This window comes from Chenopodium quinoa, unplaced genomic scaffold (genome assembly GCF_001683475.1).
Source record: "Chenopodium quinoa cultivar QQ74 unplaced genomic scaffold, ASM168347v1, whole genome shotgun sequence".
NCBI lineage: Eukaryota > Viridiplantae > Streptophyta > Magnoliopsida > Caryophyllales > Amaranthaceae > Chenopodium > Chenopodium quinoa.
In genome coordinates this window covers 4,306,752-4,323,600 of record NW_018743955.1, presented here as the reverse complement: position 1 = coordinate 4,323,600, position 16,849 = coordinate 4,306,752, and the positions used below count along the sequence as shown (strand labels likewise).

At 35.6% G+C, this 16,849-nt stretch overlaps 1 protein-coding gene across 2 annotated transcripts; it reads left to right on the top strand.

Moving 5' to 3' along the window:
* The first annotated feature begins 391 nt into the window (after positions 1 to 391).
* LOC110689214 (metal tolerance protein 4-like) lies at positions 392 to 3,578 on the top strand. 2 transcript variants are annotated; one of them, XM_021865940.1, is made up of 7 exons: positions 392 to 1,207; positions 1,659 to 1,831; positions 1,949 to 2,147; positions 2,263 to 2,441; positions 2,570 to 2,720; positions 3,070 to 3,182; positions 3,274 to 3,578. In XM_021865940.1, the coding sequence occupies exons 1-7, from the start codon at positions 961 to 963 to the stop codon at positions 3,451 to 3,453; spliced, it is 1,242 nt and encodes a 413-aa protein (XP_021721632.1). In that variant the 5' UTR covers positions 392 to 960; the 3' UTR covers positions 3,454 to 3,578. The 2 variants fall into 2 exon arrangements, with proteins under 2 accessions (XP_021721632.1, XP_021721631.1); XM_021865939.1 differs by having other exon boundaries at positions 395 to 1,207; positions 3,049 to 3,182.
* The last annotated feature ends 13,271 nt before the right edge of the window (positions 3,579 to 16,849 follow it).

Genomic DNA, 16,849 nt, shown 5'->3' with positions numbered 1-16,849 from the left:
TTGTTTTGTTTGTAAACATATAAACTTGATCTTAATCAACCAAAATGGCAAAATACCTTACATTATAGAAATAATGACTAATAGAAAGCTTATAAAGCATTATTGATTTAAATAAATAAGTTTATATTAAAATTCCTATATATATCCATCTTTGCTTTGAATAGTCTAAATTTTTAGTCCTACAAAAAGACAAGATGAGCTTAAATATAGTTAAGAGTAACTAACAAATTTACACAATACACCGCGAATCTTTTAGGAGTAATTTCTTAATATAGAAAGTCATTTAAGGACAAAATTCCTAGATTTTGTGACAATAATTATAATTATCTTTAACCTTTTGTCCTAAACTTTTTATGCAAACAAAGAAACGGTCAAATTTTACTACTTAACCCTGCAAGTCTTACATATTTTCATCAATTTTCAATAGCCACAAACCAACGCAAAAACAGATCTTAGGTGTATTCAACACCAAAATTGTACTCCAAAAGAACCAACAAAAATCTGTTGAAACATACATAATTTTTTTGTTACATTCTTGAGTTCATTCATTCTACCGTTGTTGCTCATATTATATTGGTTTTGTGTCAATTATTATCATTGTTTTTGTGGTTGTTGTTATACAAATTTGACTCTTTGTTATTCGTTCGTTTTCTATTTGTTCCTGTTCTAGTTTTTTGTCATTCATGTGATAAAAGAAAAAAAAAGTTGTGGGGTGGTTCTGAAAACTTTATGTTATATATCTTTATCTTCGGGATGGGTTATTCATGCATGTCTCAATGATATGCTAGCTGCAACTAACACCACTTCAAGGTGAATTCATTCGCTGCTCGATTATCGAGCTTATTCTCTTTTATGTATGTTTTAATATTTTTGCTAGTGAGCTCATTGATGTTGGTAAAGTGAGTAGGAAGTTTGAAATTGGTTGTTTTGACATATACTTTTAGTTAAGTTAAAAGAAATATGGAAAAAGGTGGTGGATTGGAGGATTATGATGCCAAAAAACCATTATTGTTGGGCATGTCAAATGAGCAAGAACAACACCTGGTTACCAATGGGAATGGAAGAGGTGATATATGTTGTCGACAATACTCTTTTACGAGTCTTAAGAACGATTTCTTCTCTAAGTTGCCTCACAAGGTTCAGCTGGCCATGGATCCTGAGTCCCCTTTTGATCTAGATCTTTCCAATACCTCGGGCTTAATCGAAGGTAATTTACTTTCTTAATGTGTTTCTTTCATTTATCTATTTATAAGGGATTGATACATTCTATTTTACTAGCATTATATTGATTATTGATAACTTGCATTATATTGGAAGCATAATTTTTTTGGGTGCAAAATGAAACAGAGTACTTAATTATTGGTTTACTGTATGTCTGTACTTTGTTTATTGCTAAGTACAAAGGATCAGACCTACATTTAGACTATAGAGCCATGTTTGATTCTGCTAAATAGTTGGTTAAAACTTTGATGGTAGATATATCTCCAATATTTTGCTAAATTTGTTCCTTAAATATCGAACTTAATAAGAAAATTGGCAAGGTTAAACTGTACTGTGATCTTGTTTAACAAGTTCTGAAGTCTGTCAGATTTAATAATGTATAGGATATTCAGTCTTCTTGAATTTACCATCTTGTACTTTGTCTCGTGTCATTGTAGCGGAGAAGGTATACTATGAGAGGCAAGTTTCAACATTAAAATCATTTGAGGAGGTTGATGCTCTAGATGTACCTCCTGACATCAATGAAGAGGAGGAAAGACGAGAACAAGTACAACATGAGAGAGCAATGAACATATCAAATGGAGCCAATGTTGTGCTGCTAGTATTAAAGGTTATTATGCTATAACAAGGCAGCATTAATTTTTGAGAGAGCTTAGCATCAACAATGTTTTCTTTATAAATTCCCTAGTTACATAAGCATCTTATTTCGTGCTTGTTTAAAATGCAGATATATGCAACTATAAGAAGTGGGTCTATAGCTATAGCAGCATCAACACTTGATTCCTTGTTAGATCTCATGGCTGGTGGAATTCTATGGTTCACGCATTTGTCGATGAAGAACATCAATATTTACCAGTACCCTATAGGCAAACTAAGGGTTCAACCTGTAGGAATTGTAATTTTTGCAGCTGTCATGGCCACGCTTGGTAATTTTTGAACTTGAATTTGAATATAATGTTGCAAAACACGTATTTGCTCATTTTAGTACGACTTTATGAGTAATATCACTTTTGACTCACTAAGTAAACCATTTTGATGCAGGGTTTCAGGTGCTTATTGAAGCTGTGGAACAATTGATAAGAAATGAACCTTCTCCAAAGATGACGCATGAGCAGCTTATCTGGCTATACTCTATCATGCTTACTGCCACAACTGTAAAATTCGCACTTTGGGTTTATTGCAAAAGCTCAGGAAACAGAATTGTTCGTGCATATGCAAAGGTATCCATATGACTCTTAAGATCAGAGTTTTTCTATATATAAAAAAAAAAGAAGCATTATTGTAGCATTGCTGTAGTAAAGATCATATGCAATTATAATGACTTGCTTCTGTTTTTACCAATTGATAGGATCACTACTTTGATGTGGTGACAAATGTTGTGGGATTAATAGCTGCAGTTCTCGGCGACAAATTTTATTGGTGGATTGATCCTTTTGGTGCTATTGCTCTGGCTATATACACAATTTCAAATTGGTCTGGAACCGTTTTTGAAAATGCAGGTTTGTACATGATTTTGGAGTATACATAATCCATAAATAATTTGGTTGCTGTAGTGTGCAGTGGTTAGATTTACATGGATATTTGGAATATATTGTTAGTTTACCTTTGATTATTTGAAGTATTATAGTATTGGGTAATGGATCAAAAACGTTCTTTTGTCAAAACTATTTGAACTAAATCAAATTTACTTAAAAAGATTGCTAATTTCGCCACTATATATGCATTTTGTAAGGCTTTTGGCGAAAGTATTTGCATCTTTGCAGTGGCTATTAAAGTAAAGGAATTTGTGCTATTCAATTTATATACTAGTCCTTTCATTTTAAGCAGTTTCTCTGGTTGGACAAGCAGCACCTCCAGAAGTCTTGCAGAAACTGACGTACCTAGTTATACAACACCATGCTCAAATCAAGCGTGTTGATACAGTTCGAGCATATACCTTTGGTGTTCTATACTTTGTTGAGGTTAGTCTCGATTTCTGTCAGATACTTGAATGTTTAAAATAGAATGAAATTTTTATGTTTGAACTTCTTAATTGAATGTGACTTGAATAAGGTTGACATTGAGCTACCAGAAGACTTGCCTTTGAAAGAAGCTCATGCAATTGGAGAGTCATTGCAGATTAAGATTGAGAAGCTCCCAGAAGTTGAGCGAGCATTCGTGCATCTAGATTTTGAGTGTGACCACAAACCAGAGCATTCTGTTCTCATTAAATTACCAAGTAGTCAGCCTTGATTTGTAGATGTTAGATTAAATGTTTGTGTCTCTTGATGAAAAGGGATTAGCTTAAGTTCTTATATGATATTTGGTTGAGAAAATTTTTATTGTAGTTGAAATATAATTTGTATTTTCCTTTGTTAGTCTTGTAAAGTGATGAAAATTGGTTTCTTAAGTTGAAAACAAATTTATTATAACAAAAAATGGAGCTCCATCTAGGGGTGAAACTAATGCGGTTTAAAACTGAACTAAACCGCAAACCAAACCAAATAAAAAATGTGGTGCAATTTTTTTTTTCTAATATGGTTCGGTGCGGTTTGAGGAATCCAAAACCGAATTAATATGGTTTGGCTTCGGTTTTAAGATTTGAAAAACCAAAAACCGACATCCAAACCGAAATATGGCCCATATCCAAATTATAGTCTAACCCAATACTAATTTCTACCCTACATATGTAAAACCAAGAAATAATAAAACTTGTGTTTTTATTTTTATGTTCTAGAATGTTAACTAATGTGGGCGATGTTGGAGTGAATGACCAGTTAGATGGGGAAAAAAAGGAAGAGGATGAAAAATTTCGGTGTGGTTCGATTTTTTTTTTTGAAAAAATGAATTTAAAATGGTGTGTTATGGTTCGTTTTCAATAGTATTATGGTGTGGCGTGGTTTGAAGAATCCCAAAACCGACTTAATGTCGTTTGGTTTTTGTTTGGGCTATTAAACACACCGCAAACTGAACATTCACCCTAGCTCCATCCATTATTAGATTGAAAACCATTTTCATCTGTTTGGCTTGAGTAGAATATTTCCTAAGCTAAAGCTTTACTGCCAACAACTAGGGTGAAAGTGATATGGATTAAAATTGCAAATTTATTCGATTCAAATCAACAATTTGGTTCGGTTTTTTCAGAAATTTAGTTTGATAAGTTAGGGGTTTTTTTTTAAAAAAGTATGCATTACGGATCGGTTTCAGTTCAAGGCTTCCAAAAAAACAAAAAGCGAATTTAAATGAAGCTTAATACCCCAACCTACATTCCCTTTCATATATAAGCCTAAACCCTATTTCCTTTTCCCTCTTTCCCCTTTCAGCCTTCCTCACTATTTCTTAATTTCTTAGTTGCGGCAACCCTAATTTTTTCCACCCTTTTCTCTCACTCAGTGACCGTCCAACGTCTATCGCTCGCCCCTCATGCCTCACCACGTCTTGTCCTTCACCACTCTTTCCTTGTGGCAACATAGGCCAACACCCTAATCTTTTTTCCCTCTTTCCTCACTAATTCACTACCCTCGCGACCACCGTCACTGCTCAACCACTTTCACTCTTCTTTGATGCTCATACCACTGCTCGTCCGCTTTCACTCTTCTTCGACGATCCTTTGCGTGTTAGGTTTTTATTTTGTTTGAATTTCGAATGGTGGTGTATGGATTTGCTTGTTCGAACGACGGTGGTGTGTGGATTTGCTTCTTGGTTTTGATTTTGCTTAAATTTTGAGCGGTAGTGTATATATATGGATTTGCTTGTTGGGTTTTAAATTTGCTTGAAATTCATTCGGTTTAGTTAAATTTCCAAAACCGAATAATTTCGGTTTGAATTGGATTGGATTGAATCCAAAATCAGTTTCAAAAAACTCCAAAACGAATTAATTTGGTTTGGATTCGGTTTGGTGTAAATTCCATGAATAGTGAACTTTCATCCCTACCAACAACCATTCTGTAGATTGTATGAAACACGTATTATTGTATACAAAATACTACCTCCGATTTTTATTAGTTAAAACTTTGAAATATTTTATACCTCACAAATAATGTACCCTAAAGTTGCAACTAAAAACAACAGAGGTAGTATATTACTTGAAAATTCAAGCTGTCATTAGTGGTGGGCTAACATGCATTTTCATAAGTGAGTTTCAATTAATAAAGAACTTTAATAAGAAAATTAATTTAAAACTAATTTTTAAGCAAAAGTTTCATATGTTGACGGGGTTACTTATTAAGGGTTACTTGGTCAGTCAGGGGTTACTAAATCGATCATGGATTACTTGGTCAGGATTTACTCGGTCGGTCAGTGGTTATTTGGTCAGGGGTTACGTACTCGGTTGGGGGTAACTCAATCGGTCAGGGGTTACTCGTTTAGTGTTTTGGTGTGTGTCAGTCGACCACACGGTGTGGCCATGTACACAGAAAATGCGCTGAAAAATATTTATTATTGAAAATCATTTAAAATAATAAATACGCACATTTCACAATAGTTTAAAAATCTAAAACAATTATATATTTATAATGCGGTGTTGTTAGAATCGTGACCAAGATCGTACAACCCTACGATCCAATTCCATCCTACGATCCAATTCCATTCAAAAGATTCATATCTGACAGGGTAAAGTCGTATCCCCTAATCAAAAGTAATTCCTAAATCCTCTAACTAATGTAGATAGGGAAGTAGGTTCGAATCCACAGATAAACGAGTCTTTCTATTCCTAATTAACTAATATAATCTAGATTATGAAGTAACCAATATATTATAATTAAAAGGAACTAAACTACGAAGATTAAGAATAAGGAGAAAACAATGAATAAAAGGATCTAGGGCATAAATTCACCAATATATAATATTCCAGGGTAGAATATAATACTCGTTCATCAATGCATACATTAATCAGATTATAAAGGGCTTTCGCTACGTATTACAATCACACAATTAATTTACCAGTATTAAATCTCATCTTTCGAATCTCGACTTAACCATTTATAAATTAACCTACCTATTGAAACTAGACCTAAACATCAATTCTCATCTGTCGAATCTCGAATCAATATTGTTAAACTCATGTATAAAAGATCTGCGCAAATCTAGTCACAGAGCATTAAATGAGTCAATAGGAAATTAATCTAGCATTGACAATCAACAACAATAAATTGCCCCTTTATATTATTTATGGATCCCCATAAACCCTAGAAATAGAACTACTCACACATAATAAAACTAAACTAATCTAATATATATAAATAAAGTAGGCATTTTTAGAACGCATTCGTCGAGCCACATAAGCAAAGGTATTATTTCGACCAATAAAAAATTAGAATTTTATTTTATTTTAGAATTAAAAAAATTCATTCGCCACCTAAGAAAAATTAACGAATGGGGTTTAAGAATAATGTGATTAGATATTATAAGTAACAAATTAGATATTATAAACCAAAAAAAAATTAAATTATCATATTTATCTTATTTTTTCTTTTTGGGAAAGGAATTTATCCTATAAATTAATAGGGAGTATTAAAAAAAAATAAGTGCACAATTTTTACAAATAAATCATATTCATACGTCAAGTTAAGAGATAAGAAGATATCTTATGTTATTATTTTGATGTAGTATCAATATTAATTTTACAATTATATTAATTATATTTGTACGTGAACATAATTCTTATTCTGTTATTCGACGTGGTCATTTAATTAACGCCAAAATCTTAGTTTTGTATTCATTTTTCAATCAATGTGTTAGTTTTAGCTTACAATGGCTGGGTAATTCTTAGCTTAATTTTTAAATCCATGTTAAATTTATTTTCGTAATCATTACTTATACTTTTGGGGTACTTAACGAATATATGTTTATGTTTTGTTTACTAAATTTTGTTTTGACATGCAGATCTAATTAAATCAAGGAATTAAATTCAAGCAATATTGATTGGAAAATCAAAGTACGAGTTTCTCTCCCGTTTGACTTACTAAACTTCTGCAAACAAGATATCTTAATAAGTTTGAAGTTTGGATATCATCCTATTCGACGAGGAGGTATTTTTATAAATTGTTTATATTTATTAAATTTCTTTATAAGCCTCCTTAGTTTTTTTTTAAAAAAAAAAAAAAATTAATTTTATGAACAAAAACAAACTTGTTGAATTAACTAAATTTCTTATTTTAATTACAGAGTGATTACATTCATGCCTTAATTAAAGCCAAATTTGCTCAACACTTTCGTCCAATAATATCTATTAGATGAACCGAGTCCAAACATCAAGAATGGTGAAAGAGTTTAATGGTAAGTTGACTTTATTATTATTTATTATTTACTTATTTATATTTATTTATCTATATTTCTATTTAATCTATGCACTTTGTCACCATCCCAAGATTGGCGGACTTTTACTGCAAACTTTACGAGAAATCAGTCGAAAGACCAATACCAAGGTTAGAGATTTACGAGTAGTTTTTGGTGTAAATGTTTTGTCATATTTACTTAACTATTAAAACTATATTATTTTAAAATGACCAATAGGTTTCATTTGGAGCTTGGTGATCATAGTGGTTCCACTATATTTATTATATTTGTTGAAGAAGCTAAGAAGTTAATTGGTCAAGATGCAAGTACGATTTTAAACCTTATATTTATGAAAAGGTTTTCCTTCTAAATTACTTACAATTTTTTTTTTTTTTTTTTTTTTTTTTTTTTTTTTTTTTTTTTTTTACAAACAATTATATACTATAATGCATGATTATTTAATATATTGAATCACAAGTCATTTTTATTTGTCTTACTAATTACATTTGGCTACATTCACTCAGTTTTTCTCCAGCCTACTCCAAAGTCATAGTTATCACATTGTTTTTGTCAAATTACTCATAACTTTGTCTTCTAATGTAAACCCAACTTTAATCAAATTATCATATGCATTTGAATCATTAGATCAATTACCCAAAAAAAAAAATCTCTTTCAAAACTTAATAATCTAATAACAAAAGATAATTATTATTTATTTATTATCAAATATCACTCATAATTCTATCTTCTAATTCTAACTAACTTTAACTAAATTATCCTACATATTGAATCATTAAATTAATTCCCAATAAAATTATCATACATAGTATTAAATCCTTACGTATATATCATTTGTTGGTTATTAGAATAAAAAATTGGAATTTATCACAAGGTTAGAGCATGTTTTTGGATTTTTTCAAAATAAAGTAAATTTAAATAATCAATAAAAAGTAATAAAAATTGTTGAAAATTATAATAGTAATTACAAAAAAAATTACATATACAAGACCGTGCATCGCACGGGCTTCATACCTAGTCAAAGCAATAAAATAAGACATGATCAAAGGAATAAAATAAACTACTAAGATTAAGAGAAGAGAAATCGTTACCAAAATAAATCTGGAATTAAAAGTAGAGTTAAGAACAAAGTATAAGAGAGAGAAACTAATCTAAAAGCTAAGTAGAGAGAGAAAATCTAAGAAAATAATTAAGAGAGTAAAGAAGAGAGTAAAGAAAAGTGCTAAACTCGTTTTACGAGAAGTATTTATACTCCGTAAGAATCCTAAACTAAAACAAACTTAAACGTCAAAATTAACTCCTAATAATAATACGCGCCCAATCGGGCGAGGCACCGCCCGATCGGGCGCGCCTTTTCTCTATCAGGTATGAATATCGCGCCTGGCCGGGCGGGTCTTCGGGCGCCGACCTTTGCTTCTCTCGCCCGGCCGGGCACGCCTTCGGGCGCCAGCCTCTTTGGCCGGGCGGCTCTCTTGGGCCACTATCTGGACTACGATTGGGCTCCAATTCTTCGGGCCAATCTGGGTTTCCTCTTTGGGTCTTGAATACTCGGTCCAAATGCCCCGATATCGCATATACTGAGCCCTTAATCACCGGTTCGATGGCTCTAACTGGCCCTGGGCTATAAAAACTGGTCGTGCTTCTCCAATGCTCGCGATTGCTCCATAATATCTCGGGAAAATTCTCCAAAAGTGCAAATCCATGCAAAGGTAAACTAAATCTACGAAAACACTAGAAAACACCAATTAGTAATAAAAGTGGCTCCAAAGAGCCAAAAACACTACTAATTATAACCAAGGAACTGGGGTAAAATACTATATAAAATAGACACATCAAACTCACCTAAGCCAAACCTTTGCTTGTCCCTAAGCAAAGATCTCATCAATGAATAAATAAATATGCTTCACCCTAAAAAGTAAAAATCAAGCACAAACGATTCAAGGTAAATCCAATAAACATGCTTCAAAGTCAACCAATCAAATCCATCCAATTACCTTTGTTCCCTAACAATTGTCAAATAGAGCAAACCACAAGAGCATATAGAATTCAAGACTAGTGCTCACACACTTAAATCTCATTTATGTGGCGAGTAAAAGATGTACTCGACCCCAACTCACACTCTCGTGTGTATAAAAAGATGTACGCTCAACCTACTAGTCGACTCAAAATATGTCAAATCATAACTTGCATTGATAAACAATACTTTCGCATTCATACAACTCTATGCACAAAGGTCGGAAGGTCTTTAAAGCTTGTAATGTAAGGCTAGGGTAAAAGGTAGGTAACACTTGGGAACAGTGAGAGAAAAGCTATGCTTAAGGGAGCAAATCCTAGTAAAACCCATGATCAAAATAAATAATGATCAACATCTCCTACATAACCAACTCTAACAAAAATCCACCAAATATACTCCAATCATAATAAACAATCCCAACTCTTGCAATTTCACTCATAAGATATAATAACGAAGAAGTGGAGTGAATAAACAAACTTTATTTTCCAAACTTGAATTTTTCATTGAAGCTCAATTTTTTTCTTTCCTTTGATTAACCTCCAACTAGAACATTTGAACATTGAGCAATTTTTTTCTTTCTATTCTTTTCTATTGAAGTTCACTTATTTTTTTCACTTTTTTTTTCTTGAACTTCTCTTTTTTTTTCATAACATCATACTTTATTTTTTTTTCAAGAAAATATAACTTTCAAACTCATCAAAAATAAACATGATAAAAAACAAAACAACTTCTCAAATCCCACCCAAATTGTGCAAATAATAAGCACACTACAAACTCTCTCACCTCACTCACTAATAGCTCCCCCAAGCCAAGCTTGGGACTAGTAACCAATGGGGCAAAATAGTCTTGTAATATGGCTAATAAACAACAAAAAGTCAAGGTAACAACATGGGTAGCAAGAAGGGAACAAATGTATCTAAAATCATCTGAAGGCCACCTAAAAGAACAAATGCCTTCATCCTCCTCAATGTGCATAATAATGAATCATATAAACATTACTTATAGTTGTAAACCAATACTCAAATTCATTGACATACCAGAAACTAACACACATTCCTAACCAAATCAACTAGTTAAGCACTATATTCACAAGTAGTTGGGAAAAATTGACGCATGTTAAGGTTTCAAGGCAATCAAACATCAAATCATGATCAACTAATCCACAATGCTTATCATCAATAACCAAGAATTGAAAATTTTTTTCGAAAAATTTCAAAAAAAAGGGCACATGGAAGCATGATTCATAATTCATTGGAACGTATTTTTGGATTTTTTTTTATTTTTTCAATTTTTTTTGTATTTTTCATATATAAGAAAGCAATAAAACCCAGAAAGCAATAAATCTGAACTAAGAAAACACACCAAAGATAAACGAAAAGAGAAAAAGAAAGATACCAAATCCAAAATCTCCCCCAAGCCAGAATCAGACAATGTCCTCATTGGCTCGGGAACTAGCCCAACATATCTAGCCCTGATCATCCTCATCCATGGAGCCGAACCCTGCACCTCCACTGCCACCTGCACCAGAAGAGCTACCACCAAAATAATCAGCATAAAACCCCCCCACCGGTCCCCCGAAAGGAATGTCCTAGTCGTACCCAGGAAGGAAGAATAGTCAGTGTAAATACCATGGGCAGTGGGATCCCTATCGTATCCCTAGGGTGGAGGCTGAAACCAATCAGGGTAAATAGCATCATCGGGAATGTTGCCCCGACAAGCATAATCATCGTACATAGGGTAGAGAGCTCTACCCTGGTTCCTCTCCAGGTACCCTAACCTCTGGTCTATAGATCCTACCATCCTCCTAAGGTCAGTGTGGGAATGCTCGATACGGCATAAAGCTTGACCTATACTCTGAAGGTCCCAAAAACTGGGTTAGAGTCAACATGGGGGACGGAATGAGACATGCGAGGTGAAGAAAATGCTACCTCGGGCTGAGACTGAGGCTGGGGTGGTGGAACTAGTGGTGCTTGCCCCCTAACGTTGGCAACTAAAAGGTCATATGTGTAAGATGCTTGCCCGGGGGGAAAGGCGGTCAAGTCAGGACTAGGTAGGGAAATGATGGGCAAAGGCTGCTTGGTCCCAGTCCTAATACACCAGTGTGGTGTCTGCTCACTGTCCGGTCGTACCCACCCCAACTCCTCAAAATACCTAGCAGTCATATAGGTATCTGGTCCACAGTTAGTCAGTTGGTGGGGTCCACCCTCAACAAAACCGACCTTTTTCATTACTATTCTAGTGATAAGGCCTCCTATACGAATGGGGGTGCGAGATTGGCACCTGGCTGTGGCATGTCTGCTCAGATGGTTAATAATGTACCTACCTATGTTCAGTTTTCCAAACGCATACACATAGTGTCCTATAACAGCTAGTTCGTTAGTTTGGGCGTTATGGGGCTCATTCCTACCCAGAAAACACAAACCCGCAAATCTTTGCCAGATTTTGGAATAGGGTGATGAATAGGTTTGGTACTAGCATGTTGGGGGTCGGGAGTAGGCAAACCAGTCAGAGCATAATAAATGTCACCCATTTTATATTCAGCATGCCATTGGTGTGGTAATTCAGAATTTAATTCAAACAATTTACAAAATTCCACATAAGTTAAACTAATATTCCTATTGTTCAACCTAAAAATTAAATTCGGTCCATTTCTACTATTTACAACTTTCAAAGAAGACAAGAATTCACAAGTCAATTCACGGTATGTAGGATAATGCATATCAACGAATTTTCTCATGCCTATGTGTAAGCGTCGCTCGAAGTGTGCCTACGTTAAAAGCATGTTGTGAATATGCTTGGCACTCATAGGAAGTGAGAATTGACATTATGACTAGGGACAAATAAAGTAGGGAGCCGCCAACAAGTTTTTAAGGAACTTGTAAACCGTTCACGGATCATAAAAAGGCAACCACGATAAGGGACAACGATAGGCAACAACGATTGACCCGTGAAGGTTACACCCCATTCATAATCCATGAGATTACTAACTCCATATGGTTCGGAACCACGAAAAGAGGATCGAGGATGATGGTACGAAGTGAGTCATGGAGTCACATTCGCCCGTATTGGCCTCTACTCGATTCTTATATTGAAAAGCATTCCTGTGATCTCAAAGGCATACAAACAATAATTCACTTCGCTCCAAACTATTATTTAACTAAATTGGTTTAAAATTAATGCACACATAATTCTAAAAATTTGGTGATCACTTGAATTAATAATAAGATTAAAAGGATCCTAAACTGGTTGTCCAAATTATCTTATTAGTCGTGATTTTCAATTACATATTCCCCTTAACATGTAATATGGTGATCAAAATAATAATAGAATCAATATTAATATAAAAACCAATTTGATCATAATTCCAACAACATAAACATCGTTAGAAAAATATTAATAATAAAAAGAGCATGATCCTTACTTTGAATTTGTTTGTTTGCAACTACAAAATAATAAACGAGTTAGTAACTTCAAGGAAATAATAAAAACAATAATTGAATTAAATTAAATAAGGTTGATTTTGGGGCCAAACCCTCAAACGATTCTACCTTTCACGCCTTGGCTTAAGGACAGAACCTCGAGTAAAATATGGACTCCTTTGAATGCTTGAAGAAGGAATTTTGAAGTGAAAAGGGTAGGCTAGTGTTTGGGTTAATAGCATAGAAGAGAGAAAATAAGAATAATAAAGTTCTAGTTGCCCCGTACATTAGAAATGAGGAGGTATTTATAGGGAAATGTGCTGAGGGAGCACACGGAACCCTAAAATGATAAAAACCCTAAAAAAGTATCCCGTGACACGGTCAGACTGTACCGTCAGACGGTACAAGTTCCCGTGACACGGTCAGTTTTGGAGTGTCGCGAGAAATTTTCAGAAAACGGAACGGAAAATGCGTTAAGGGTTTACGCGGAAAGGACACGGAACTCCCCGTGTCACGGCAGACCTCCCGTGTCACGGGAAGTCCCACCGTCAGACGGGAATAGTTCCCGTGACACGGTCAGGCTTGACCGTGACACGGTCAGTTCCAGTCCACTTTTCCGTCTAAATTCATTTTAACCCTAATTTCTTTCGGCTTTTTAAGTGACGATTGATAATTTCGGGCTTTTTTTTTACTTTTATTATTCGGGCTAAAATAAGAAAATAATAAAATAAAAATAAATAAAATGTTTGGGCCAAAAATAATAATAAAATAATAAAATAAAAAGGTTTGGGCTTAAAATTAATTAACAAATTAAAACTATGCTTTTACCAAACACCAAGACTGATCCATAGACCTTTCGAAAATATGAATTTAATAAAATACGATTTTTTAAGCACTCTCGGGATTAAATACAAAACCCGACCAATAGCGGCGGTGAAAGGTTATTTATCATCGGGCTTGGTTTTGGGAGATATTTTTAGGTGTCTACAGAAGCCCCCACTTTGATTGAGTTTGTAGAAACGTCAGTTTCGAAAACGATAGTCAAAGTTGTCGATAGGGACGGAGAATGATTTAAGACGTTCTGCGATCCTAAATCACTCTGTATACGCCGACACCTGCAAAAAATGTTAGTTTTACAGATAAAAGAGTAAAAGGATAGAATACATATCTGGCACCAGTGTGTCGGTGACAAACGAGTTTGGTATTTTCCTATGCTTGAAGGAATCTACCGAGTGACATTGGTTGAAACGCTTTCCATGCTTGAGGAAAGCCGACTGAAGAGTTTGGTACCTTTCTAAGCCTGAAGAAAGCTACCGGATGATACTTTCCATGCCTGAGGAAAGTCGACGAACAAATTTGGTGTCATTCTATGCTTGAAGAAATCCACCGCTAATGCCTTCCATACTTGATGAAAGCCGACAAAGGAATTTTGTGGTTTTCTATACTTGAAGAAAAAAAATCCACTGATGATGCTTTCCATGCCCGAGGAAAGCCGACTTGGCGGTTTTCTATACTTGAAGAAAAATCCACCGGTAACGCTTTCCAAGCCTGAGGAAAGCCGACTTGGCGGTTTTCTATACTTGAAGAAAAATCCACCGCTAACGCTTTCCAAGCCTGAGGAAAGCCGACGGTTGCTGAAAATTGATAAGTGTATGGTGGTTCGATTATCCCCGAACGTGGGTCGCAGATAATTCACAATTTTAAGCCGATTATCCGACCATATTAAATGTTTAAAATGCCGAAAAATAGGCTTTGACGCTTGCTAGAGATAAAATGGTAATTTAAGCCCCCCCTTAAATATCAGTTGGGATTTTCTGCGTAACCGTAGCGAAAAATCATCGCCCAATAAACTCGAAAAGTCAACCAAACTGGTTAAAAAGCTAAGAATATTCCCTGACCAGGCTCAGATATTCCGCGCCACGTCAGCAGGTTCCCGTGACACGGTCAGGAATTCCCGTCTGACGGGACTAGTATCCCGTGTCACGGGACACCTATTTTTCTTTTTTTTTTTCTTTTTTTTTTCCTTTTTTGTTGTTTGAATCAGTCAACAACGGCTCTTTTTTGTCTTTTTCTGCCTTTAAATCCGCGTGCACCATTCCACCATTTCACATTTCACATTTTTCTTGCTTTCACACTTGCTTTCACCATTTTAGCTTCTCTCTTCCAAAAAGCTGCCGCGCCACGCCTGGGGTTAATCGCCGGCCGTTCGAAACTCGTCGTGACACGGTAACGGCGACCGTGACACGGTTAGTCTCTCTCTTTTTTTTTCTGTTTTGTTGCGGTTTTCCTACTACTGTTCTGCGCTGCTGCTTCTGCTTCTATCCCGGAGCTGCCGCCCAGTTCGCCGGAGCTCCTTCAGCCTTGAAGGTCGCCGTGACACGGTACTGCTTCTCCGTGTCACGGTTAGTCTTGACCGTGTCGCGGCAGCTGCGCTGGTGGCCGAAATTTTTTTTGAGTTTTGCAGTTCGAATTTCACCCATTTTGCTGTAATTTCTTGATCTTCTCCTCATTTTCAACCCTCTACAAACATTCATTTAAGTTTCCATTGATTTTTGCTTTGAATTTTCTTCACATAAACAATTTCATGACGAACCCTAAAAAAAAATCAATTTGGGGGTTTTTGATTTTGACGCTTTATGTTGAAATTCTTGCCATGATTTTACTTGTATATGTGTACATGTGTGTTTGTGAGAAATTTGAGACAAAAATTGCATGATTTGATGGAGAATTGAGCAAATCAACATTTTTGGGTGCTACTTTGTGAAATAATGTTCATGCTTTGAAATGGTGAAAAAATGGTGGTGAATCTTGTGAAATGATGTGTTGATTCATAACTTGCATATGTACTATATTGTCATGGAGAACATAGTATCACGCGGCTAGGAGAACTGTAGTATTAGTTTGTCGTGGAGAAACTAAATACCATAATTTTGCCAATTTTTAGCCTTGAGGTAAAAATTAGCATATAATTCAATAAACAACTAAATAACTTAGGAAATGATGCTAAGTATTCAGATTGTTATTGTAAATATGCGACTTGAATGAAATGTTTAGGAAATGACGCTAAACATTTAAATATGCAACTTGAATTAAATGTTTAGGAAATGATGCTAAACATAAAATTTAGCATATAATTCAATAAACAACTAAATATCTTAGGAAAGGATGCTAAGTATTTAGATATTTATTTTCATTATAAATATGCAATTTAAAAATGTTTAGGAAATGATGCTAAACATTTAGATTTTTATAATAGCATGCCTAGACAACGAGATTGCGACCTTTCTACCTGCGGCCGGCGTCGGGCTTTTCGAGAGGACACTCCCATTGTCCCTGAGGGCGTGGACGACGACGTTTTGGATTCCGAGCCTCGGACTTCTACGAGTAGGGGTAGGTGGGTTCCACCTCCGTGGACCCCAGACTAGTTGGTTTTCTGCCGTGAAAACCACATCTCTCACCGCGCACTCTCCGGCATAGTCGATGGCACACTTCGCCAACATGGTTCCGGGGCCGGTGATTTGATCCCTCGACTTTACCAGGTCATTACGGGGGATCCCGCTACGAGCGTCCTATGGGAGTCGTCTGGCTTGGTCGATTTCTACGCGGCAGTTGTAGGGTTTCGCAGCCCCCAGGGTTGTGGCGCGACGGTCGTTCGCGCATTGTTGGAGTATTTATGGGATACTACCAACACGTTTCACTTTGCTTGGGGGGAGATGACGGTGACCCCCCTGGACTTCAGCATGATCACCGGGCTGCGCTTTACTGACCGGGCAGTGGGCAAGATGTCTGATCTATCTTGGACATCGGCTGAGGTAGCTGATTTGTTGGGTCCGGTCGTTCAGCACATCAGGACCCGACGGGTGTCTCGAGGTGGTCCTAGGAGTGGACGATCGGAGTCGGCTTCAGTTCTTGCTCGCGGCTT

What these genes read in the sequence shown, in the direction of transcription:
- LOC110689214 (XM_021865939.1), top strand. Translation starts at nt 961, where the DNA reads ATGGAAAAAGGTGGTGGATTGGAGGATTATGATGCCAAAAAACCATTA. An exon ending in AGCTGTCATGGCCACGCTTG is followed by an intron (nt 2,148 to 2,262) that starts GTAATTTTTGAA and finishes ATTTTGATGCAG; the next exon opens with GGTTTCAGGTGCTTATTGAA. An exon ending in GTGTTCTATACTTTGTTGAG is followed by an intron (nt 3,183 to 3,273) that starts GTTAGTCTCGAT and finishes GACTTGAATAAG; the next exon opens with GTTGACATTGAGCTACCAGA.